Below are 26,374 nucleotides of genomic sequence, written 5' to 3'. Positions count from 1 at the left end.
TGGTGCTAAAAATAAAAATGTAATTAACAAACGAACAAAGAAATTAAAGTTAATGCAACTGAAATGTAACATTTAACACAAAAATATAGAATACATATAAAGAAAAAAAATTACATATACATTTTTATAATTATATATAAAATTTGCATTTAAATATTTGGTTGTTAAATTAAAATATATTTCATATAAAATATACTTTTATACTTATATTACAAATTTAATAGACAAATATTTAATAAACAAGTATTTTCATTATTTATATCCAACATTTATTTTTTATAACATTTTTTAATAAAAATACATTGCTAAAAACAAAATTAGTCATTATTGTGGTGGGGCTAGTGAAAATATTGACAGCCGGAAAAAATCGGAAACTACAAAAACAATCCTACAAAATTTGCATCCAAGGGTTAAATCAAATTAAAACCCCCCGACAGACTCTGTAAAACGTCAGTTTGTTTAATAACGATGTCTAAGCTGGCTCTGTCTGTCGCTGTTCATACCTCTTTGACCTGGTGCAGTCCTGCAGGGTGCTGACTGCAGGCCCGGTGGCTGGCGGTGGGGGACTTGTGGTGGGTGATGGTGATGACAGAGGCGGGCGTCCCGTGCTGGGGGGTCTGTCTTTGGGCGGAGATGGAGGAGCACTGTGGGACGGGGTGTGGGTGCAGGGAGAAGCTGCGGGTCCGGCCGGATGAGGAGGAAGAGGAGGTGTTGCAGGAGGAGGAGGAGGTGCAGCCCTGAAAGAGACAGTAGCAATGGCAGCAGCAGCAGGAATGAGAGGAAGAGCAGCCGCCCAGGCCTCGCTTCCCCACGGGCACAGGAACAGGCCCTGTGCCATCGGCACGGTCTACCATCACGCAAAAGAGCATCATCGGCCTGACACGACCAAGAAGGCAGCCACGTACAGACAGGGAGGGGGAGAGGATGCAAGCGCATCGCATGGTGGAAGATGAGAATATGAGACGGCAGAGAGAGGAGGAGAGAGAGCTTCCTGTGGAGTCCTGTTCTCCGCAGCAGAGAGATAAAGGTTGTCACTCGTTTCAAATGCTTTCATCTCTAAAAGCTCTCCGGTACAACCTGAGAACTGCAATCTCATTCCATCAAAGCTAATCACAGACATCATTTTTTCCATGATTCACAAAAGCGTTTAGTGCGCTGCTGATGAAAAATGCGCAAAGGCAAGTGTCTAATGCATGCTTTCACAAATGTCACTAAAATGCAAGTCTAACTAGATTTATACTTTGTTTAAACCAATGAGCAAAACTTTCTTCTACAATGCTTCTGGGTTTACTGAAGACTTGGGAGTGTTGTTTTTTTACCGCTCTGCATGAAGATCTTTATTCTCATCCATAGTTTGGGTCTATTATTTAATGTACACTACCATTCAAAAGTTGGGGTATTTTATTTTATTATTACTTATATTTAAAACAAATGCTTTTCAAAAATATGAAGCAGAACAACTGTTTTCAACATTGATAATAATAATGTTTCTTGAGCAGCAAATCAAAATGATTTCTGAAGGATCGTGTGACTGAAGACTGGAGTAATGATGCTGAAAATTCAGCTTTGCCATCATAGGAATAAATTACATTTCAAAATTCATTCAAATAGAAACCATTTATTTAAAATTGTAATAATATTACACAATTTTACAGTTTTTACTGTATTTTTTTCCTTTGAACTTTCTTTTCATCAAAAACTCCTTAAAACGAGTATCATGTTTCCCACAAAAATTTTAAATATAAACAGAGGATGTGGTCAGGTAAAAAGAAAAGAAAATGTAATAGCACATATGCATTCATACGAAACTACAGGGGACATTGCACTCCTGGGAGTTTCAAAATGGACTCTTAGGCTGGATGAAGATCGCACTCTTTGATACGGCCCGAAATGAGATCACACTACAAGGTTTTCTGTGCAAGCCGGAATGAGTATTTTATTCAGGTCTGATAGAGCTCCCCCACCCTTTATGATTGCAGTCAAATGGCAGCCAATTGTACAGACGTCTAAGATTTCAGCTGTGATATGTATATGTGTATATGAAGAGTTCAGATGCAAAAGCCTCTAAGTGCCATATGAAATTTTCTTCTAGAATGATCTTTTTTATCAAGCTTGTATATTTAAATTCAGTAATTTCACTTAAATGGCAATTGCTGAACTCTTCATATATATATATATATATATATGTGTGTGTGTGTGTGTGTGTGTGTGTGTGTGTGTGTGTGTGTGTGTGTGTGTGTGTGTGTGTGTGTGTGTGTGTGTGTGTGTGTGTGTGTGTGTGTGCGTTTGTTATTATATAGTAGCCCCTATTGGAATTGTGAGTTTACTTGATTACTATTCCAATGGGAGTCAATGACAGCCCTATGAACATAAGGAAAATTATGAAAATTGGCATACTTGTTGTGATGATAATGAATAGTAATCTAAACCAACTTTGGGGTCTCTAGGACCAACTCAATAGCACCACCACCAGTTCAAAAATTCACTTTTCAAATGGTTATAACTTTTGAACCCTTTGATCTGGACAAATTAAACTTAGTACACCTGATTCCTTTAATCATGCTGATCACATTCGAAAACTTAAGACTATGCCCATTAGGGGCCATTTTGAAAGGACAGTATTACGTTTTTTCGCTACTCCTTCAAATTTTGTCCAATTCATATGAAAATTGGCTCAGATTATTTTTGGACTGAGCTGCACAGAAATGACTGAACAGATTTTTTTTTATTGATCTTTGTTCAAAAGTTATAATGTCATGGACTTAAAGTCGACCCAAAATTGGTTCAGAGGCTAAATCTCGGCCAAACTTTGATCAGTCGAAATGGAAATTGGTAAACTTAATTGGAACCGTGATCTGAGGGTCCATGCCAAATTTAGGAACAGTGCCACCTACAGGTCATGAGATCTGGAAAATGGCTATTTTTGCTAATAACTGTTGAACATGTTGAAAATCATGATCTTGGTGTCGATGGATTTCTTGCGTCAAGCCGAATCAGATGATACCGTCTTTTAAACGATTTGACATATTGACACACAATTTAGTAGGTATCATCATCGGCATGTCCTGAAGTTTGAACACAGCGCCACCTAATGTTCTAGAGATATACGTTTTTTTGCAAAAACGCTTATAGCTTTTGGAAACATAGTTCAAAATTTGATTTCTTTGTGTCATTATGTTCCTAAGTTTATGCCGATTCCGACGATATCTCATCTCATCTCATTTTCCATCAATGTGTCTGTCTGCCATATTGAAGCAATTGAAAAGCAGTTTTTTCCAAAGATTGGACCGAGCCGCACAGAAATGACTGAACGAATTTTTGATATTCGCTACTGTTCCTGAGAAATATCTCTCCAAAGTTGACTCTGTCTGTCTTTGTTGTCTTATGCTAGTTAGCTTAGCATGCTAATTGGTTAACATGCGAACCAGTTGCCATTCTTTCTAATGTGGCTCTTCAGCTATCAGATTAATCATAAACTACATTAGCATTAAGGTATCTTAGCATGCTAATCTGGTTCAAATATTAAGTCATGCTTTTGTGTACTCATTCTAACACTGAAGGCTCTCCTCGGCAGCCTGGTGAATCAGTGACCATTCAGGTCATGGGATCGAATCCTGTTTGGCACATGCCTAGACCACAAGAGGTACCGTGGCCAGAAGTGGTGCAGAAGTTGCTTCTGTTCCAAACACAAACATGCAGTGCATTTATATACGAAATCTTCATTTTGAGTTGACTCTTGAACTTTGTAACTTTGGCATCTCTATGAAAACACGTCTTCCCAGTGGAACAACGAGATGAGCGACAGGAACCTGACCCAGAGATTGTGAGTTCGAGTCCTGTGTGGGGCAACTTAAAAAAATTGTGTGTAATGTTGTGTAAATAGAGCCAATAGCTGTGGTTCTGCCTTCATAAACTCAAGTCTCTGTAAAATTAATCAAACCGTTGTATAAGTGGCATGCTGTTTAAAGCAACATCTATCTGTAATTATAAACATTTTATAAATTGACAAAATTGCATAATGCAAAAAACATAATAGTACTGTGCTAACACTGCAGCAGGTAATAATCAGTGCAGTAAATAATAAAATATATACACCAATTTTTTAAGTTATGTTAAAAATTTAAAATAAGTACAGTGAGTATAGAGAATCCATGGAGCATCTGTTGCATGCATTATGGATTTAGTCATCAAATGAATAAATATAACACACTGGTTATGTATTTGGCCTTAGGCCGATGATGAAGACAAGGCCCAGATTTGTGTGGTTTCAAATTACTTTGCTTATAATGTGATTAATCAAAGAGACTGCAAGGATTTTTCTTCTTTTAGAATACATTAGCAGCTAACACTGGGTTGTGTTATTAGACTACCATTTGTGGGTCATATATTGAAAATGAATGCTAATAGAAGTCAAACAATGTTTCAGCCTCAAGGCTAAATTCCATTCCATTTAACCCACACTCTAAATTAGTGGATAATGCTGCTCTCGCCCATATGTAAACACTCATTTTCAGATCTGGCTGGAGTTACCATCATTTTCTGCCACTCAAGAGCGCTGATCTGCCGTAAACAGTGTCAAATGTATATTTCTGCATTTAACATCCTTTTGAATCTTTTTTAGGCTACGAAACAAACATCATGCATCTTGAGGCATGAATAAATTACATGTTTTTAAGGAGGCAAACGCTTAAAGATTAACTCAGTAAAGGTTAAACATACAAATCACTATCTGTTCAAAGTCAGACAATAGTGGGAAACAATGCGTGACAAGCAATGTGTTTTTGTCACATGGTATGTGAACTGACACAATAAAGATAAGTCTGTTTCTCCTCTCAGTATCAATCTGTTGCATATATTTTTGGACAAAGATAAACCATGCCATGTGGTAAAAGAGAAATGAGTCTACATTTATAGTAAATTATCATGTCAGGTGAGCTGTTACCTGTATAGATCATATCCATACAGCTACTTATTTTATTGCTCACTGAATAATCATAACTAAAACCTGTGAATAACAATAGCAATTCTGTATATATGAGCATGATTATAATATTGGAATACTTCTTTACATTTTCTGAAGAAAATGTCACAGAAGGCACCATTAATGCAATGCTGTTATTTCTGAACTAAAAAAAATTAAAAAATTGCCTGTTGTATCATCAGCCAAGCTAAAACCTTGAGTTAAACCGCTTAGAAAGGTTAAAAAAGTAATAGCACATCTCAACCAAATAAACAAACTCAAGACCTCATTGGAAATGCCACCCATTACAACGAACCTTTTATCCACTATGATTAACTTTATTCTCTGCTGAAAAGAGACAGAGAAAGTAAGCAGCATCACAAATCACACGACTACAGGGGCAGTTTGTCATCGAAGTTGCGCCTGGAGAGGTCAGAGGAAATGGAGAGCGAGTCAGTCAGTACAGAGAAAGTGTGTGTGTGAGAGAGAAAGAGACAAAGGCAGGAAGGATGACAAGAGGCACTTACAGATAGGACAGTAAGCACATCGTCGATGACAGGGTGAACTAAATCAAAGGAGGAGAGCCTCAAGACAAACACTGTGGTTTTAAAAGCAAAAGGGAGCGAAAGGAGATGTAAAGGAAGGAAATGAGAGCACAGTGTGCCGAGGTAAATGTAACTGGGTTACCTTGGCGCTGCCGTCTGAGTGGCGACGGGCACACAGCTGAAGCTGGGTCATCCACATCTGCTGCTCACGTGCATCACAAGCTAGAAGAAGATACACATGCTATAAATGGCCACATTCATTCATGTTGTCTCAATAGCTAATTTAATCCAATAATAAGTAAGGAATAATTGACGACTGGCCTTTGAATTATTTGAAAATAATGCACACCAGAAGTGGTAATGTGGCCACAATGTGAAGCGGAGTCAATAATTCCACATATTCGTTACCACACCTCAAGACATCGTTCAGATGTTGTATTTTAAAACATTCAAGACATCACATTTTTGTCCTTAAAACGCTCGTGTGTGTAGGACTAATTTCTTACGCATCTCATTCCACACTTCCATTGCTAATTCCAAAATGTAATTTTAGAGCTAGTAACGGAGGCTTGAGCCATTGACAGCAGACTAATGAGAGAGAGAGAGAGAGAGAGAGAGAGAGAGAGAGAGAGAGAGAGAGAGAGAGATTAAGCGTGTGTGAATTACCTGAGTCTGTGCATCTCTTAACAGAGTTCGGAAGCAGCAACTCTACTAATAGTGAAACTATACGTTTACCTGCTTCAAGAACAGTGCTATTATTACCTCGCTAGAGAGAAATGTCATGTAGCTTTTAAGTTGCTAAACTATTTTACTCCAAAAACTCATCAGAGCAGCGATGACAACAGGTTTCTGTGTGCGTGTGTGTCCGAGAAGCTTTCCGTACATAAAACATAATCTTGTGGCAAAAAAAAAAACATGGAAATAATCTGTCTTTTTTATCCTATGAAACTAAATGTCATAAGCTCCATATTTTATGATTTTCAGTGAATAATTACTAACATTTCGGCACACGCTGAAGTTGCATATCAGACAGGGTTTTTATATAGCCTATGATAAACCATTAGGTATTGTATGGTTACCCAGGTAGAATAAATGCAAGTATTTTCACCGACACAAGACCAAAAAACTCAATTTGTGGCTTGTCTGTTACCTGGGGTAAGATTGAGGGAAGGTGTGAAATGAGAAAAACAGCACCTGAAGATTATCATTTCAGAAGACTGGAACACTGGGAGCAGACGAGGCTCTGTCAAACTGCTGGGAATAATGCTGGAGGTGACAGCTTATTTCCTGCGAAATTCATCCTCTCACAACCTCTCCGAAATTGCCTTTGTTACAAATGGCCGATTTGGCTAGGAGCATTTTGCTTGTAAACTCCTGATACAGTCTAAATGAGTTCTCAAAGTCGCCCCGAACCGACAGAGAATTTTGATGTAAAACCATCATAAAAAATTGTGGCATACAGTGAATGCCAACCATGAAAAGACTCTTGGCGTACTTGAGATGACAGAGAGGGAGAAGTATAGAGATCTAATCTGATGTATAAATAGCTGGCGGGAAAGAAAGGGTGAGCGTGGACAAGTAAATCACAGATAAAGGGGGATGCTTGAGGGGAAAACAGATTTCAAAGCGATTGTTCCTTAAGAGACATAGCACAAGGTGACTCAAGTTAAAGGATAATAGAGACGGGAGGGATCAAATCGGACACAAATGACCATGTTAAAAGCAAAAGATTAAAACCCACGAAGGCGAGAGGACACTCACCCCGCAGTTTGAAGAGATCTCCATTCGCAGCATAGACTGTGAACATGAAGGGAAACTCGTCGCTTAGGGCCACCGAGGAGCCAATGAGGGGCAGAGACCCTCGTGGCTTCTGGTCCTTATTGTGCTCATTGATGAAATACTGAAGTTGGCCAAGCTCAGGGTCCAACACAAAGTACCTGCATGACGAAAGACAGAGAGGAGAAGATGATGGCATTACAACTAACCTGGATTTTGACAGCGAGTGATGCCTGATGTGTGAGTGTATCCCATTATATGCATTTTCTAGGGTGTTCTTCTTGTTGGTTGCCAGAGCATTGCTATGAGGTTGCTCAAATTTTCTGAGTGGTTGAAAATACTAAGTCTGATCGCTTAGAAAAGTAGCAGCACTTCTTCTCAAAACGCTGCATGAATTGAGGTATTATTTATGTCTGTAACAGAAACCTGTCGGGCGAGTTACAGTATGCACCAAAGTTTAATACTTCAAAAGAATGAGCAGTAGTTTAATACTTCAAAAGAATGAGCAGTAGTAACAGTGATGCTTGCCTTAGAAAACACAACTACATACATGCAGTATAACTGGCCTACAACAAAAAGCCTTTACGGTGGCCATTATTACTGTCTCTCTCTTTCTATCTCATTATTCATGATGCATTACATGCCATGTCTGGTTCCCCACTGTCAGAGCCAACCAGAGAGGAGCTTTATACGGGATCGTAACTCTGCAGGGAATGGACTGTAATCACACGGTTTGGGTGCTATAACACAACAGCCACCCTCTTAGTACAAAATGGATGTGCTGCCAGTTTCTCTTCCACGGTCTCTCTGATGGGGTCTCTGAAAGCTAGGCATACACACATCATTATTATAAAGAGCAGCTAAAAGTATGAAGATCAAAGCGGCAACAAATGCATTGCTTTTGATGGCGGAGGACAGACAATCACTGTGGACCTTTGGTGACATTTGCTTACATAACCTCATTCCCCAGTGTGAAAAAAAGACAAAGACAAAGACCCTCACCCTTTAAAAAATATACCCCCAGTTTCAAAAACAAGGCTTAAGACTAAAATGCATGTTTGAGCTTTTTTAACTGAAAATCTTTTGCCATTGTTTTGTACACCAGTAATGTTTCATTCAAAGGCAAGTTTATAAAAGCTGCTTAGCTTAATCTAAGCCCTGTCTGTGAAACCAGGCCATTGAATAAAAAAAATATATACACATAAATTGTTTATCTATATATTTTAATAACAATGTTTACTTTTTTTTTTTGGTCACATTTCAAATATATATATATATATGCTGGTACCATGGCACAATGTATTGTATAATACGTTATACCGGTAATACCATTTCTATGTTATTTACATGCTATTCAAAAATGCATGGTTTTACAAAGAATAGCATAACATTATGTAACATAATCAAACTCGAACTGTGCTAACATGCTCTCGTGTGTCTGTCAGTGGGTGAATTAATTTCATTTGTGATAGACATTCTCTTAGCGGTTCTTTTCAGTAAGTTATTCTCTCCAAGGCCCAATTCTCATCAGGTCAAAATATTGAGTGGTGTGGAAACCTCTCTCTGTCACACACACACCCACAAATCATTAAGCACTAAACAGTGACTAGTGCTGGGGTTAACGTGAGGGCTATTTCTGAGCCATTGCGGAGGGCGAGTAACCCTCCGGTCCTGATGCTCGTTATTTGCTTGGCCTGTTTCCTTATCGATTGTTGGACTAAGCAAGAGAATGAGCACAACATTATAGATGTGAGGGATTTCCCATCACGGATGAGTCATAGTCTCTCTCCCAGATGAAAGAGCCTTAACTGTGGGCTGTGCTGCACTCAACCCTGCAGAACACACAACCATGAAATCCCACAAAAACAAAAAACCTCCAGCTTTCAATGAGAGGCTCTTGCTTTGGAGTGTTTCTGCACAGCTCAGCTGCTAAAGGGCTCATTTCACATTTAGATTCCTGACTACAAATAAGACTCTTTCATTCTCTAAAACATAGGACTATCTTGAAATCATGATATTTTGATGTGTTTTTAAAAAGCAGAAAACCTTCCAGATTAGACTTTGTGTTATTTTGTAGAGATACAACCAGCATACTAATGCAATTATAATATACAATACATATCTGCAATAAGACTGTAGGATAAATCAAATCACAAGAGAATCGCCTATTACATAAGACCAGAACTTAGATAACAGGTAGGCAAACTAAGAAGGATTTTCTATCTCAATAGATTGCATCAGATTTTACAAAATGCAACATTACTTGAGTCTTATTTGATCAAAAATATTTTATTTGAGATAATATAGAGTGATGTCCAAATCAAAAACCTTTAGGAGAATCATCAAACAAAGATTTTACATTCATGCATATATATATATATATATATATATATATATATATATATATAAGACCAAACTGTTTACTTTCATGCATGATGTCATAACGGATCGACATTAATTTCATTAATAAATTTTTATACTTGTGCCATATTTGACCAAAACTCAACATAAGATTCGATGCAAGTACGAAGATAAAGCTGCTCATATGCTCAGCATCAACAGGGGGAGAATCCCAAAAAGGGAAACAGTGAAAGATATAATTTCATTCATGCATAGCGTCATATTGCATTGGAATAGACCGCTTTCTTTGCATTGCTGGAAGATGACGTGTCTTCATTCTTTGATCCAGATACTGGATACTTCATCATATTGGACTATAAGTCTGCCACGACAAACATTTAGTAAGGGTTTAAAAGTTAGAAAGAGTGAGCAAACGCCAAAAAAACTCTTTACCTGCTCTGCCAACCTTGTAATAAATTGGTGTATTTGTTCAAAACCCCCTCCAAGTGTCTCTTCTGGGTCTGAGGTGGATGAGTGTCCGAAACAGCCCCTGATTCCGGACTATACGAGCCGCTTCTTGTCTGTCTCTGTGCGGGATTCCCCAGATCCGCGGACCACTTTCCTCTACTGCTCCCTGAATGCGACACGTTCAGTGTTTTTTCCATGATTATTCCAAACTCTGGATCATACAATATATCACGATTCAAAATCCAAAGCACAGTTTCAAAACCAAACCAAAGATACTGTTAAAATGATCATCGTATGGAGAGGACGTGATTGGAGATTACTTTCATTTTTTTATCTTGCTGCCTTGCCTTGGACTCTTTAATGGGCTTCTCTGTGTTTCCATTGGAATCAGTGTGTGGTCACTCCCCTCCCGCTCTCCTCAAACAGGAATGCTGCATCAGAAAGGCGAGACGAGTGAACGCAAAGCCACACCCCCCTCATTATCATAGGCACGAAGAAATTATAAAAGGAATGAAATAAGTGAAATAATAATAAATAAACGAAATAAAACAATACAAATTAAATAATGAATAAGTGTACAAATATTTTAAAAAATTATTTAAAAAAACGTACCTTATTATTTATTTATTTATTTAAAATAAACTCTTGAAAAATGTTAGTAGACTTACAATTATTTTGCAAGTAACAGTTACCCGACTCATTTGTCTTTCTGACGCTAATTTCTGCTGATTAGATTAATTTATGATTTATATTTTCAACTTTTTTCTGTATTATGTTATTATCTGTTCGTTGGGGTGAAAATTATACTGTGATGTCGTAATTAATAATAATAATAATAATAATAATAATAATAATTTCCACACACACAAAAAAAAAATCCATTCATGTTTTTATATTTTCATATTTTAGCATTTGAAATTGTGGATCTGAGACAAAAGTAGATCAAAGTCTTTACAGAAAAGGCTAAAACAAAAGATGTGAGGAGTAAAAAAGTTTCCAAGTTTTGACCACCACATTGCAAAAAGAAATATGGAATAGGTGTAAATGTTGTTAGTTCTATGAGCAACCTGCGAAAGAAAGAAAGAAAGAAAGAAAGAAAGAAAGAAAGAAAGAAAGAAAGAAAGAAAGAAAGAAAGAAAGAAAGAAAGAAAGAAAAAAAGGATGCATAAATGTAATGGATATTAATATAATGAGCTATTAGGTTTAATGAATAGGCTATTGTTAAAAACAAATTCACAATGTGTTTATCTATAAGGTTTAATCTGCTCAAGTAGAATGGATAGCCTAATTATTTCCATAAAAGCGCTATACACATAAACTGCATTAAATGATCCTCCAATGTGTGTCAAGGTTTTTACAGCAACTATTTTAAACATCTAAAAGAAACCTGTGGAAATGAGAGAAAAAAACTACAACTCCCAGAATTCCTAGATATCATTGATGACGCAGTCAAAAGTGGACCAGCACGTTCCCTCCCACCGAGAAACTGCTTGACTTTATAGTATTATTTCCTATATTACTTGAAACATTTATCCGCTAGTTGATCGCAAAGGTGGCGATGGCTGCTCCGCTGAAAGTATGTATTGTTGGTTCAGGAAACTGGTGAGTATGAACGTGTAATGATAAGATATGATCAATATGTGATTGGTAATGAGATTAATATATAGAACATATGGCGTGGACCAACTGCTATAGCTCAAGAGAAGAATACTTACATTAACTGGAGCACAAGTTTAATTGCATGCGTATTCATATCGATATTCAGGTCCTTATGTTAAACATTGTTATTCTGGGCAAAATCAAGTGATTAATGACTTGATCTGATGAGCTGCATGCTGCATAACACTCATTTGATTGCAGCTGGCAAAACAGCCTCTCAGGGTTGTAAACCCTGCTTGAAACGTCTCAGTGAACTGCTGTTTAACAACAGACTGGCATTTTGATTAAAGATACTGTTGTGTTGTACTGTGCCAAGGGGCTCTGCTATTGCAAGAATTATTGGCTCCAATGCACAGAAACTCCAGTGCTTTGCCACAACAGTCAAGATGTGGGTGTATGAAGAAATGGTCAATGGCAAAAAGCTTTCTGAGATCATCAACACAGAGCACGAGAATGTCAAGTATCTTCCAGGCTACAAACTCCCAGAGAATGTGGTAAGAAGACAATGGGTGGGGTGCATAAATATTGTTTTACGCTAGCTTGATCTGATGTGGAAATAAGTGTCAGATTAATGCTGTTTTTCCGGTAGGTTGCTGTGCCGCAGCTTCGGGATGCCGCGGATGGTGCCGACCTCCTGGTTTTCGTGGTCCCTCACCAATTCATCCGGAAACTGTGCGATGAGATGATCGGCTGCATTTCGGAGAAGGCTCGTGGAATTACACTAATCAAAGTGAGAATACTCTGCGTTGTACAGAATTGACTTGTAGTGCTTTTTGAAAGGCTTCCTAAGCTGTACTGAAGAGGGAAGGTTTTATTATGGGCTAGTTGTGGCCTAATGGTTAGAGAGTTGGACTTGTAAGGTCACGGGTTTGATTCTCAATACCGGCAGGAAAAGACTCACCCAACCACTCCACAGTGTTCACTACTCACTACTCCTAATGTGTGTGACTGTGCACTAATGCAATCCCACAATGCATTGCAATACCGAGTGTACAACCGATGTATGCTCAACGGCTAGAGAATACCCATAATGCATTGTGAGGGTCGCACACTGAATGAATTCCCGCGCCTGACCAGAAGATGGTGCCCGCAGCTGAATCATCCATCCATCAATTTTCCAAACCGCTGGTCTAATGTGGGTACAGCGTAATACCATACAGGTGTAAGTTCCTTTTTAATTGATTGTTAAATTGTTTAATTAAGGTTTATACGTAGTTTCCATGACAGAGTTCAAGATAAATCTTTTCAAGCTGCAGGTTTGCTAAATTTCAAATGATTATTAAACAGCAAGCACAAACTATTCACTCACTCATCATGCTCTCCCTCCAGTGAACTTTATTAGTGGACTGATGTAGGAAATAGTGAATGAGGGTATAGGGGGCTATTTCGGACACATCCCAAGTTTTGGTCAAACCTTGAGAATCCTCTTTCATGCAGACAGGATGTTCAGGACTGAAGAATGCTGAGAAGTCTCAGACTTTGTCTTTTTAAAAGCTCAGCACAGAGCACCATATGTGGAGTGACTCATGGGTAAAAAAAGGGCGCTCTGTCCTGCTGGCAAACTCTTTGCGTGCAAATTACCTCCTGGTGCTAGTTTGTCTCCTGTTACTGACTATGCCACTAAGGGCTTCATCTCTGTAGTTGTACCTCTCCAAATTAAATGTATCTTCTTCACTTCGCTATTTGAAAAGTAGCCTCATTAAATTTCTCACGGTGTTCCGTGTTTAATTTGAAAAGATATGGTTTGTCTGTTTTCTTTTTCAGATTTCTGCCCATTTCTTGTGTACTCATTCCACCTCCCTTATTATTTTTGTTCTGCTTTGGTGTTCCTCCTCATTTTTTGAGTCATTAGGCAAAGATGGTCCTCCTAACATCTGTGTTTCAGAGTTATATCTACTGAGGGGGAAATGGTGTGATGCTACATTAAAAAAGCGTTGGTGTTGATAGAATTCTCTCTTTTTTCCTTCTTTGTAGGGCATAGATGAAGGACCAGAAGGATTGAAGCTCATCTCTGACATCATCCGGGAAAAAATGGGCATCGATGTCAGTGTCCTAATGGGGGCCAACATTGCCAATGAAGTGGCGGCCGAGAAGTTCTGCGAGAGCACCATTGGTGAGTGAATGTAAACTGTGAAAATACTGTAGATAGTGGCGCTTGTAAGGAACCACATATACCATATATAACACACTGTGGGTAAATTCAGTTCACCTGTTAACGCTTAATCCTGTTCTGTGTACACAAAGTTCAGTAATTTGCAGGAGTGACAACCGCATTTACAAAAATTAGCATTGTGTACGAAACCGAACTGGACAACCAGTTGTTAAAGGGGTCCTATTATGCCCTTTTTAGTCTAGATTTTGTTTTTGGTGTGTACTAGATGCTTTCATGCTTGATTGTTCATAAACACATTATATTTCACATATTTTACATTATTACAGCACCTCTCTCTCCACTCTGGCTCGAACGCATCATTAGTTCGATGAAGCCCCTACTTCCGAAATACGAAATGTGCTGTGATTGGTTAGCTGTCCCAGTATGTTGTGATTGACACCACGTGTTTGGGAAATGTCACGCCCCTTACCTTACCGTGAGTTTCATCTGCTCAGGTGTAAATATTAAGTATGGTGTCAATTTCAAGCCTGATTCAGACTTAAGAATGGTTAATGGTTAATTTTCTTAAGGGGCGGTGAACAGTCTTACAAAAGCGAGAGCTTACAAAAGCTGCAGTAAACACTACATCAACACTAATGTTGGCTAGCAGGTGAGCGCAGGCAAAGCTCTGCCCACAACATTTACAGCGTAACAACAACATAAAACGTATATTTGGAACTGTTAATAGAAAACACAACTACAAATACTAAGACATACTTACAAGTTTTGATCCATAAACAACAGATTGTCCCAACATAGTGAGAACTGCTCCGTTTTGGGAACGGGGTGAAAAAAACCAGTGTCTCTTTGATATAGCGACAACATCGTCTTCTCTAACACAGCTCAGCCAGGCCTCATCCCATTTTTTGCATATTCCTTGTGCGGGGATTATTTTAATGAGTAACATTATGACTTCATAAGATCCGGAAAAAACACGTAGTACTTTGAGCTTTGTATTAAACGGACTAATGTAGGAAATAGTGAATGAGGGTATAGGGGGCTATTTTGGACACAGCCCAAGTTTTGGTCAAACCTTGAGAATCCTCTTCCATGCAGACAGGATGTTCAGGACTGAAGAATGCTGAGAAGTCTCAGACTTTATGTGCTGGACTTTGAGCTTTGTAACCTTGCAGGTCTTTTTTTATGCTTAAACAGCAACATTACAGACTAACTAAAGTTGAAAAAGTGAAAAGGCAATATAGGACCCCTTTAATGACATGTTTAAATGCACGTTAGAGATGTTAGATAAATAAGACCAAACTAGTGTGACCTGCACCTTCCCACTTTAATAACTCCATAAACTTGATCACTTTACAACAAGCCCAACAACGCTTATAATAAGTGGATATGGCAACACTTCAAGAGAACGCTCTGCGAAGTATCCTTCCAAGAATAGACTAAACAAGACGGCTCTGTTGGCAATGATTTAGTTAAAATAGTATAACATATATATATATATATATATATATATATATATATATATATATATATTAGTGCTGTCAATCGATTAAAAACTTTAACTAGATTAATCACACATTTTTTCTGTGATTAATCGCAATAAAAAAAGAAATGTTTTTGTACGTTTTTAATATATTTTATAATGTAATAATTTCACAGTTAATCAAATTAATGTAGAAACAACATAAAGACAGTATATTTTAAATAATTTTTTAATGGCATCTTTTTATGAATGAAGGCCAGTATTACTGATATTAATACAGCTATTGATTTTTTTTCTTTTTCACATTTATTAGGCTTCAAAAATATAACACTTTTTAATTTAAGTGAACTTAAAACAATGCTAACATAAACCCATAATAAATGTCATATTTATTCGTGCCCTTCCTGTCTTAACAGTTAGGAAATATACTGTAATAAAGTTATCAAAGTTATATGCAGTCTGCACTGCATAAACTATAAATTAAATAGTTAATCCTTATTAAAGCTACAAAAGTTATTTAGTCAACAGCAGTGAGTCATTTTCTCTGTTCCCTTTGTTCTTTAACTTTACTGACAGGAAGCTTTATTGGCTGCTGTCCCTTTAAGAGCAGACAGACACGCGGATCTCACCGTTTATATACCGTACTGTCTATGGATCTCACACGCGCGCCTCATTCTCTCGCAACTCTTCGTTCATTTTAGACTTTATATAAATCATTTAAGACTGCTCTTATGAGGATAATCGACAAAACTGACATTTTGGGATTGTTATTGTTAGTTCAAGCGCGAAAGAGAACTGGATTCTGGCGCCCTGTCTATGCATTGTGTGTGTGTGTGTGTGTGTGTGTGTGTGTGTGTGTGTGTGTCACATAAAGACATTCACAGACAGCGCTTTCTCTTTTGTCTTGCCGCGCTTGAAATGTTTAAAAGCATTTAAATGAATAAGAGCGTGATCATATAATGTAAAGCTAGCCAACGGATGGCAGAAAAAACGGATGCTGCGTTAATTGCGTTAAATATTTTAACACGTTAAACCAGACAAAAATTAATCGCATGCGTTAACGTTGACAGCACTAATATATATATATAAAATGAGTCTTTGGATACTGTAATATTACTTTGATCAAAAATAGCGGATACCAAACACACAAGGCAGCAGAACATTGCTATGGTGATTACCACAATGTCAGTCATCGCAATTTCTGGTGCAAACTGTGTTCCGTACACACACACAATGAAAATATATGGGATTCACTCTCATGTTTAAATGGGTGTACTGTAGTACACATAGTAACTTGCTAAAAAGAACCATGGGAAATCTCAACAAACATTTTCTTCGATCCACAGGCAGCAAGGTGTTGGAGAACGGCCACTTGTTCAAAGAGCTCCTGCAGACGCCTAATTTCAGAATCACCGTGGTGGATGATGCTGACACAGTAGAGCTCTGTGGAGCCCTCAAGGTAAATATCAGTCTTGTCTTGCTGCTCATCCCAAGGGAAATATCTGGATGCAGGCACCTGAGATGCAGGGCTTCGGGGGCACGACTCAGACCTCTGTGTAAAGAAGAGAGCTTGCGCTGCTGAATTTACAATTAGATGCTGTAAGGCCGCTGTCTTGCTCCTCGTAAATACATTGTAAAAATCGTTGTAACATTGGCAAGCTTTGACAAATATTCTGGGGTTTTTACAACCTAAAGGGATCATTCATTCGCAAAACTTTGACTTTCTTTCTTCTGTGGAGCATAAAATAAGTTTTTAGAAATGTCTCAGTGGCATTATTTTTATCCATACAATGGAAGTCAGTGGCCAACAAAACTGTTTTGTGACCAACATTCTTCAAAACCTCTTTTGTGTTCTGCAGAAGAAAGTCATACAGGTTTGGAACGACATGACGGTAAATAAATAAAACGTAAATAATGTTGTTGCAACCCCATAATATATTATGATTTGTTTTTTTTTTGTAACATGTTAAATAATGTACTTTTTCCCCCATATAATAAAAGTGAATGGGAATTTAAGCTGTCAGCCTCCAAAGACACAGAAAAGTACCATGAAAGTATTGTAAAAATGGTCCAAATGTGTCTTCTAAAGCCAAATTATAGCTTTAAGCTTTGATAAATAGACCCAAATCTAACTTATTCTCTTCCTCTCTGCTGAAAATTTGTGCATCAGCTGTAAAGTTGTTTGCATCATAATTTTGAAGTGGGACTACTTTTCTAAGTGAATCATCTGTTGGTTATTTGTTACATTCTTTTTCTACGTAATTGTATATCTGCCATAGATTCTGCACATAGACATGTCCAGCCCAGAATATTTATGTAAAGTCCATCAGTATTTGATTTGCCAAAGCTACCAATAGGCTGTATGCCGAACGTCACATAAACAAACAGGAAAACATGTCTCATTGCATCTGCTTGTCGGAGAAAGTGTTAACGGCAGTACGAACTGACGGCGATATCTATGGACTTTTGAGGTAATCAGCAAACCTAGTTTTTTTGTTTGTTTTATTATCTAAATGTTAGTGAGAAGAAGAAAAATAAATTTATTTTTAGATATCAATCTGCATATGCAATGGACATCGGTTATGCTTATCTTTGCTTGCTCCTTTTAAAGGTATCTTGAGTAAACCTGCTCTATACAAAAGACCTGAAATAAAGAAAGAAGACAGAACCGGAAGTGATGCAACCTGTTTAAATGAATACGGAAGTTTGATGCGCAGAACCCCCAATTTAGATCTTACTGGTATTCTAATAACCCTTGCTTGCTTATTTTACCATTAGTTGAAAACTAAAGTAATGACTAATAAGAATTCAGCTTTGCAATCACAGGAATAAATTACATTTTAAAGTATATTAAAATAGAAAAGTTATTTTAAATTGAAATAATATTTCACAATTTTACTGTTTTTAATCAAATAAATGCAGCCTTGTGAGCATAAAAAAAAATCGTACAAATACCAAACTTTTGAACAGTAGTGTATATAATATAGGAAAGCAGGATTTATGCTTTTATTGCGCACAAAGTTAATAGGCTTGACACTAATTTGTACCATATTTCTGGAAAGTGCTGGATGCGTTGCACCATTCTGGCATTCTAATAACCTTTCCATCCTTATTTGTCCCTGTTTCAGAACATTGTTGCGGTGGGCGCAGGCTTCTGTGACGGTCTGCAGTGTGGAGACAACACCAAAGCCGCCGTCATCCGGCTGGGCTTGATGGAGATGATCGCTTTCGCCAAACTCTTCAGCAAAGACGATTCCGTGTCCTCCGCCACATTCCTCGAGAGCTGCGGCGTGGCTGACCTCATCACCACCTGCTACGGAGGACGAAACCGTCGCGTGGCAGAGGCTTTTGCCAGGACAGGGAAGGTAAACAGAAAACCCGATCCGTTTCTGTCTTTCTCCACTTGCCTGATGGCATGTAATGTACGGTTTATGGATTGAAGGAAGATGCTGAGCATTAGGCACATTTGCTGATGCAGAAAAGATCAATACAGATTTATTTTTCTTTCAGAGCATCGAGGAACTGGAGAAGGAGATGTTAAATGGACAAAAGCTTCAGGGACCATTGACTTCTGCTGAGGTTTATCACATCCTCAAACAGAAGGGCCTAGTTGATAAGTATGTGTAACCATTTTTTGGCTGTCATATTATTATAACTGTATTATTTATAGTATTATATATTTGCATTAGCCTTTATGTCGGTTGACATTCTCCTGACGTGGTGTTCATGCACGTGACACAATACTGAATAAAAATCTTTAAAAAAAGTAAAAAAATTGTATCCTAGCAATACAGTCCATATAAAAGAGATCTGATTCTAGAATTTTATAAATGTGCTTCTTTTTGATGCATCATTTTATCCCCCTGTGTCTGTCCTTATGCATTAAAAATAAGTATTTGCAGAGTGAAAATCTCTTTTTTTTTTTTTTTTTTTATGTATGGAATTATTATTTTGTCGAAGCATCTGAAAAGTGTGGTGATTTTTCTAGTAATTCTTGCAAACAAAATAAAAATACCAATTAAATACTTTTTAAAAATGTGCCAGAATGTCAAAATTATAACATGATTTTAATGATAATTTCCATTTTAGAGAAAGTACGGACATTTGTTGCTACTTGCTAATTTTAGAATGTTCATTTTATTGATTTTTTTTTTAATTGATTTTTTTTGATAAAAATATATCTTACATACACTACCGTTTAAAAGGCTACATTTTAATACATTTTAATTCAGCAAAGATGTGTGAATTTGTTCAAAACAGGCATTTAGAATGTTGCAAAATTTCTTTCTATTCATCAAAGAATCCTGAAAGAAAAGTTTCCACAAAATATTAAGCAGCACAACTGTTTTCAACATTGATAATAATAATAAGAAATGTTTCTTGAGCATCAAATCAGCATATTAGAATGATTTCTGAAGGATCATGTGACACTGAAGACTGAAATTCAGCTTTGCATCACAGGAATAGATTAAGTTTTAAAATGTATTAAAATAGAGAACAGGTATTTTAAATTGTATTAATATTTCACAATATACCTGATTTTACTGTAATTTGAATTAAATAAATTCAGCCTTGGTGTCAATAAGAGGCTTCTTTCACTTTTGAACGGTATTGTGCCTATTAGAAGGTGGGATTTGTGCTTTTATCGTCTAAAAAATCTGGATGCATTGTACTATTCTTCATTTAACAGACTGTGTATTATTCAGAGTGACTTACAGAACATGTCTACTGCAGTGACAATCCCCCTGGAGCAACCTGGCATTTAAATGACTCGCTCTAGGTCACAATGTTCTTTGTCAAGATGCATTTGCAAAATTGGTGACATCTCAAATCTGCATTATTCTCCAGGTTCCCCCTGTTCACGGCTGTTTATCAGATCTGTTTCGAGGACAAACCGGTTCAGGACATGATCACTTGCATGCAGAGCCATCCAGAGCACCTGTGAGTGTCTCACAGGGACCAGAACCCCCGGCGACTGCCCCCCTCCTCCACCCCCCACCCACTACGGTCTGTTAGGTGGTCCTACCTCTAACACTTCTCATTTTCTATTATATACACATACAATGTTATATTTTAAGCTTCTCTTTTCCAGTTTTTGACTAATGATTAGGCTTGAACTCAGGGGTTTGCCTCCGACCTCGCAGGTTTTGTACGTGACAGAATGTACTCAGTTTTTCTTTTGGAAAAGCCATGTGTTGTTCACTCTGTTTGAGCCAATATGGAGTTTTTAACTATTTTCTCTCTGTCTGACTGCCCTCTTGTGGTTGGTCCACAATATCACCTCACTGACAGATGAGATGAAATGCCTATTTTTATTTTTATGAAATGACCATAGAGAGATCTAATCATAAACTCTCACTCCACGTCCACATTGAGAGCAACACGACACGACTAGAACGCCTCCGTTATAATCAATGAATTGCATGAGTGTTAATATCCTGTTGAACCAGCACAATACCACTATCCTTAATTAAACAGAAAACGGGGGGTACTTTTACACATCGTTCGACACAAGGGCACAAGCTAGGTTTAATACTAAGTGTACACATTCATCATTTCAGTTTTGATTGTTTCATGTTGATAAATGTTGAAACTGCCATTTACACCTAACATTTTGGGAGACATTAGATTTAGATTTCTTTAAATGTGAAGATGCCTTACTGGTCAGGAACATTTCTCAGACAGTTCAAATCATATTTGAATGGACTCACTTTGGGTTTGAGTTTGTTTTGTTTTAAATGACAATATATTCTATAAAAGGGGCTCAAATCTGTCATCTCAACGTCCCAGCAAACCCCTTTTAGGACTGAGTGCTTTTAAGAACAACATTGTTGACTACAACTTTTATTGTGTTAGTGTTAAAATAATACATTGTTGCATATCTAAGCTTCAGGAATGCATTAACATCTTGTTTGAAACCCCTAATCGTTGATGTAGTAATCCTGAAAAGCTGAACAGCAGTTCACGTTACCGTTTTAGTACTCGCATCTTTATGGAGATTAGCATTAAAAATACTTAATCTGTATTTGTACTATGAAAAGAATGAAGGAATGAGATCTGTAGTTCTCAAACAAGGGAGCTTGTTAGGTGAGTGAGCAGCTAGTGTTTGAATCCATAATGGCCTTTTTTTAGCACTGTATCGGTTAGGTCATACCTAACCTAACACAAAAAGATTAGCTCTTAGCATGTAGCTGTTACAGTGTGTCTATTATTCCTGTGTTGTTTTTATTTTTTCAGTGTTCATGTAAGAGTTTGAATCATATAAAAGTATTAACCCGTGCAAATGTTGCAGTGAGCTCAGTGTAACACTCCAGTGGGTGAACTATAAAACTGCTCCGTTGTTTTATGAACCCGTCCTGTATTCTCTCCTCTGAGAATGTGATCATCTTTGCAAGTTGTTCTAACTAACGTCATCAAGGCTGAACTTTAAACAAATGCTGCTTTTGAAAGAAACCAATAAAAAATATCTCCGTGCTAAATGTTTGTTTCATTAATGCATTGATCTTGGTTTAAATATGAAGCAACATTTTAAGATCCTAAAGTAGCATAAGATGTGTCACAGTTTAGATTGTAGATCACAAGTTATGTGGAAGAAGAACTGAAAACTCATATTACATAATTTTTTTGTATTAATTAAAACTATCTATATTAAATATTTTTTACATAGATATATAAAATATATTATTATAATCAATATGTAAATGTAGATCACAAGTTATGTGGATGAAGAAATGAAAACTCAAATTATATTATTTTTATGGTTTGAATTCATTAAAAGTACCTAAATTAAAATACAATCAATATGTAATAAAAAAAGATTTACCCTCTCAATAACTCAATAACATGCAATTAAAACTTATGGTAGGCCTATAACAAAATAAATTGTGGTTAATTTACACACACACAATATATATATATATATATATATATCAAATGTAATATGTATGTGTAAGTATATTATAGTTATTATATTATCTGTTATTATATAGGGGTCCTTTGGATATGATATTAGACAGGCTTTTGAGACAAAAAGTTCGAGAACCACAAAATATACAGGAGGTTATATATTAATATCAATGTGTCTGTGCCAAACACTATTGGCTGTATTTATTCCTTTATTTATTAAAAAAAATTTTCTTCTTCTTAAAGTGTAATTTCACTCAACCTGATAATGCTGATAAAATATCCTATTTAGATTTTTTTTAATGAGATTTCTTCCTGAACACAGACACATGATTTATCTTCAGAATTTCAAGTTGCAGCACAAGACAAATGGTGTTAAAAACATTTTATTCCAGAATGCATTTTCTTTCCTCTAAATGGGACACAATGTATAATAAAATACAACTGCAAAAGTCCCCGAATCAGGGACTTTGAGTGTCAACGTTTTGCAAAACAAAAACCTAAAACAAAGATAAAAAGGGTAACTGCACAGCTCCTTCATAGAAGCCATATATGTACATCCTGTTGGACATCTCTAACAGGACCGTTTCATTTCTATGAAACACTGAATAGCCTCTTTGAAATCAACCTCCATGTTCCATTTTCTATCATATTTTAATTTCTGATTGTTCCAGATGTTTTTGTCTCTCTTTATGCCCATACGTTTATCATCACAGTTTTTAAAAAACTGTCATTATTAATGATTCTGATGTTGTTATATATAGTTACTTCCTGCTAATGATGATCCTTCAGAGGCTCATAATGACCCGTTTAACAAAATTATTTAACAAATAAGCTGCATGGACTTGATCACTCTCACAAACATCTATATACATCTATCACCATCTACACACACAGAAATACATTTTTAAAAGAGCAGATTGGTCATTTCAAGGACCAGTCTGAGACACAATCTGACCAAAAGAAATGCTCGAATCCATGTCAAACTAGTCTTCCTCATCATCATCATCATCATCACCAAAAGACAGCAGACTGTTGTTCTTCACCTTCACACCAGCTTTTGACTCTTTCTTGTCGCCATCCTCGCTTTTCTTCTTCTTCTTGCTAGAGCTGGCCGTAATGCCTTTGAATTTATCAGAGGAGCGTTTGACAGGCTTCTTAAAGACGATCTTTCCATCAGATGGAGGCTGTTCATCTGGAGAAAATGAAAGCATTTACTTTAATGAATGACTTTATACTCACTGAACACCAGAACATTAAGGGAGACTGGATCGATTTTTTACTTTTCCCGTCATAACTCACAGACCTCTACAAATCTACCTGCAAACTTTGTTATAAGAAACATTTATATGCGTCGCAAGTAACTATCATTAACAGACCAGTAACTAGACAGAAATAATATAAAATTTAAAGAAGCCAACTGAAAAATGTAATTGCATATTTGCTCACTCTCAAATAAAAGCACATAATAAAACTTGTCTACTAGTAATTATTTATGTTACTGAATAATTTTCTTCAGTGAAAAGACAAATAAAATGACACTGTGAAATGAAAAATTCAATCCGTCACAGTAGTCAATACAATGAGAACAAATTCCCATTGCACAAGCTTTGAGAACAGCCGCTAAGCAATTTAAATACTCAGAATGTGACTGCAATTTCACAGCAAAAGGTCAAAGAGCTTGCGTAAATATCTTCTTTCTTTCTTTTCATTTTTATGCAAGTAAAAAAGTCTGCCATCAACCACATTCAGTCTGAGCAACACACAACAACTCGGAAAGGAATGTGGAGGACTAAAATATTTAATACATTTAATTAACAAAATCAATATTTAGATGGAATACCTAAATATGTCAGTGTCGTTAAACAATTAAACCCTTTCTTAAGAATAACATCTTTTAATGTGAATACTGTACCAATATTTATTGTACTCGTTTTATGAAAGAACTACAGCTATATTATGAAACGTTAAAAATAATAAAAAGTGAGTGTGTGTGTATGTATATGTATGTGTCATGGCCACACACCATTGGCCCTTACCAATCATGGCCTCCTAATAATCCCCTTACATTGAATTGGCTCTATCACTCTCTCTCCTCTCTCCACCTATATCCGGTGTGTGGTGAGCGCACTGGCGCCGTTGTACTGTGGCTGCCGTCGCATCATCCAAGTGGATGCTGCACACTGGTGGTGGTTGAGGAGAGATCCCCTGACATGATTGTAAAGCGCTTTGGGTGTACAGTAGTACATATGAAAGCGCTATATAAATGCCCGATTCTATTCTATTCTATTCTATATATATATATATATATATGTATATATGTATATATATATATATATATATATATATATACAGTGCAATGCATAAGTGAATACACCCATGCTAAAGTTGACTAAAAAGAGGAATAAAAAATCATATTTTGGAAATTGAACTTAATGCCTTAATTTAAAAAATTAGGAAAAATCCAACCTTTAAGGACACCAATTTTCTTTGTGAATGAATAATGCATCGTAAATAAATAAATGTTCTTCCTTAAAATACATGGTGCATAAGTGAGTACACCCCTATGTTAAATTCCCATAGAGGCAGGCAGATTTTTATTTTTAAGTATTTTTTAAATTTTTTTTTTTAGGATACTATGCATCCTGATAAAGTTCCCTTGGCCTTTGGAATTAAAATAGCCCCACATCATCACATAGCATTCACCATACCTAGAGATTGGCATGGGGTACTTTCCATAAGATCATCTCTCAATGCAAATCAAACTAGCTTTTAGGCTAACTGAAATAAAACCATGCCAATCTCTAGGTATGGTGAAGGCTATGTGATGATGTGGGGCTATTTTAATTCCAAAGGCCAAGGGAACTTTATCAGGATGCATAGTATCCTAAAAAAAAATTAAAAAAATACTTAAAAATAAAAATCTGCCTGCCTCTATGGGAATTTAACATAGGGGTGTACTCACTTATGCACCATGTATTTTAAGGAAGAACATTTATTTATTTACGATACATTATTCATTCACAAAGAAAATTGGTGTCCTTAAAGGTTGGATTTTTCCTAATTTTTTAAATTAAGGCATTAAGTTCAATTTCCAAAATATGATTTTTTATTCCTCTTTTTAGTCAACTTTAGCATGGGTGTATTCACTTATGCATTGCACTGTATATATATATATATATATATATATATATATATATATATATGTATATATGTATATATATATATATAAAACATGCACCTTTATTTAATTGTAATTGAGATAATTATTACATTTAGAGTATGTGGGTCATCATCAAGAATTTACTTAGAATTGCAAGAAAGGTTTGGTTTGATCACATTCTTATCCATGAAAGCAACGCACGTACAACGCATTACCTGTGTCTGAGTCTGTGTCCTTTGTGTCTTTTTTGACTTTCAGAACCTCTTCAGCACTCAGATCTCCCTTCTTCAAGACCACGACCTGCGGCATCTCGTCCTCCCGATCACTGTCAGCACTATCACCATCATCACACTGCGGCATCTGCTGCTTCTGCAACAACAACATTTACTTCATTTCCTACACTAAACAGCAATACAACAGAGGCCGTCTGAAAACCTATGAGCTGCCTACATAGACAACATTTAGGAGACATGCGTTCAGATAGCATTTTTACGCTAGCATCTCACTATGTTTTGAGGCATGACCAATGTGACTAACAACACTTACCTTAGTGTCCACTGTCGGCCCTTCTTTATAACCAACATCATTCTTAAATTTCTTCAGAAAAGATGGTTCGGCTGGCTTCACCCATGATACGTTACCCTTTTTACTCATTGTGTTTTAGTTCAAATCAGACCGATAAACTGTAAACGTGCTTAATGTTTCACATACACTAAACACACAAAAGCCAGGCGTGTAAATTTTGCGTCATCAATAAGTGCCTGTGAATTACCAATCAGCGCGCGCCTTCGTGAATTCTTACATTGAGCAGCAAACGTTGCTGCCTAATAACTTTCCACGACATTTATTTTCCTCAAGAGGCGCTTGGCGGCTCAGAAAGACGAATTCTCCATTGAGCCCCGTTTATATTACGGAGTGTGTTTTCCCCCCGATTTGAAACATTTGTATACTAAATTGTATAATCGAT

At 36.7% G+C, this 26,374-nt stretch overlaps 3 protein-coding genes across 4 annotated transcripts in view; 1 reads left to right on the top strand and 2 right to left on the bottom strand.

The window, feature by feature from the left end:
• Positions 1–10,513, bottom strand: part of osbpl10b (oxysterol binding protein-like 10b) — a 50,166-nt gene extending 39,653 nt beyond the window's left edge. Inside the window, exons 1-4 of one of the 2 annotated variants that reach the window (XM_084385784.1) lie at positions 10,075–10,504; positions 7,267–7,442; positions 5,648–5,727; positions 504–737 (exon numbers count right to left, since the gene is read on the bottom strand). In XM_084385784.1, the coding sequence (XP_084241910.1) occupies positions 504–737; positions 5,648–5,727; positions 7,267–7,442; positions 10,075–10,286 (702 nt within the window). In that variant the 5' untranslated portion in view covers positions 10,287–10,504. Of the gene's footprint in view, positions 1–503; positions 738–5,647; positions 5,728–7,266; positions 7,443–10,074 lie in introns of both variants that reach the window. The other variant, XM_084385785.1, reaches the window with a different exon arrangement.
• A 1,005-nt stretch (positions 10,514–11,518) lies between these two features.
• gpd1l (glycerol-3-phosphate dehydrogenase 1 like) lies at positions 11,519–21,820 on the top strand. Its single transcript, XM_084386058.1, has 8 exons — positions 11,519–11,691; positions 12,065–12,242; positions 12,338–12,478; positions 13,723–13,861; positions 16,688–16,800; positions 18,470–18,706; positions 18,852–18,958; positions 20,190–21,820. The coding sequence occupies exons 1-8, from the start codon at positions 11,648–11,650 to the stop codon at positions 20,284–20,286; spliced, it is 1,056 nt and encodes a 351-aa protein (XP_084242184.1). The 5' UTR covers positions 11,519–11,647; the 3' UTR covers positions 20,287–21,820.
• A 794-nt stretch (positions 21,821–22,614) lies between these two features.
• kiaa1143 (KIAA1143 ortholog) overlaps positions 22,615–26,374 on the bottom strand; it is a 28,913-nt gene continuing 25,153 nt past the window's right edge. The window contains exons 2-4 of the mRNA XM_084385061.1: positions 25,954–26,127; positions 25,623–25,776; positions 22,615–23,439 (exon numbers count right to left, since the gene is read on the bottom strand). Of these exons, the coding sequence (XP_084241187.1) occupies positions 23,231–23,439; positions 25,623–25,776; positions 25,954–26,061 (471 nt within the window). The 5' untranslated portion in view covers positions 26,062–26,127 and the 3' untranslated portion in view covers positions 22,615–23,230. The remainder of the gene's footprint in view (positions 23,440–25,622; positions 25,777–25,953; positions 26,128–26,374) is intronic.

Source organism: Rutilus rutilus (genome assembly GCF_951802725.1).
Source record: "Rutilus rutilus genome assembly, chromosome: 17".
In the NCBI taxonomy this organism is placed as follows: domain Eukaryota; kingdom Metazoa; phylum Chordata; class Actinopteri; order Cypriniformes; family Leuciscidae; genus Rutilus; species Rutilus rutilus.
Note: the sequence above shows the minus strand (reverse complement) of the source record. Positions and strands in the feature narration are given on the sequence as shown.

Excerpts from the sequence above, each read along its gene's own strand:
- gpd1l (XM_084386058.1), top strand. The coding sequence starts at position 11,648 with ATGGCTGCTCCGCTGAAAGTATGTATTGTTGGTTCAGGAAACTG. Across the intron at positions 18,707-18,851 it reads CTTTTGCCAGGACAGGGAAG|AGCATCGAGGAACTGGAGAA; the intron begins GTAAACAGAAAA and ends TTTTTCTTTCAG. Across the intron at positions 18,959-20,189 it reads CAGAAGGGCCTAGTTGATAA|GTTCCCCCTGTTCACGGCTG; the intron begins GTATGTGTAACC and ends ATTATTCTCCAG.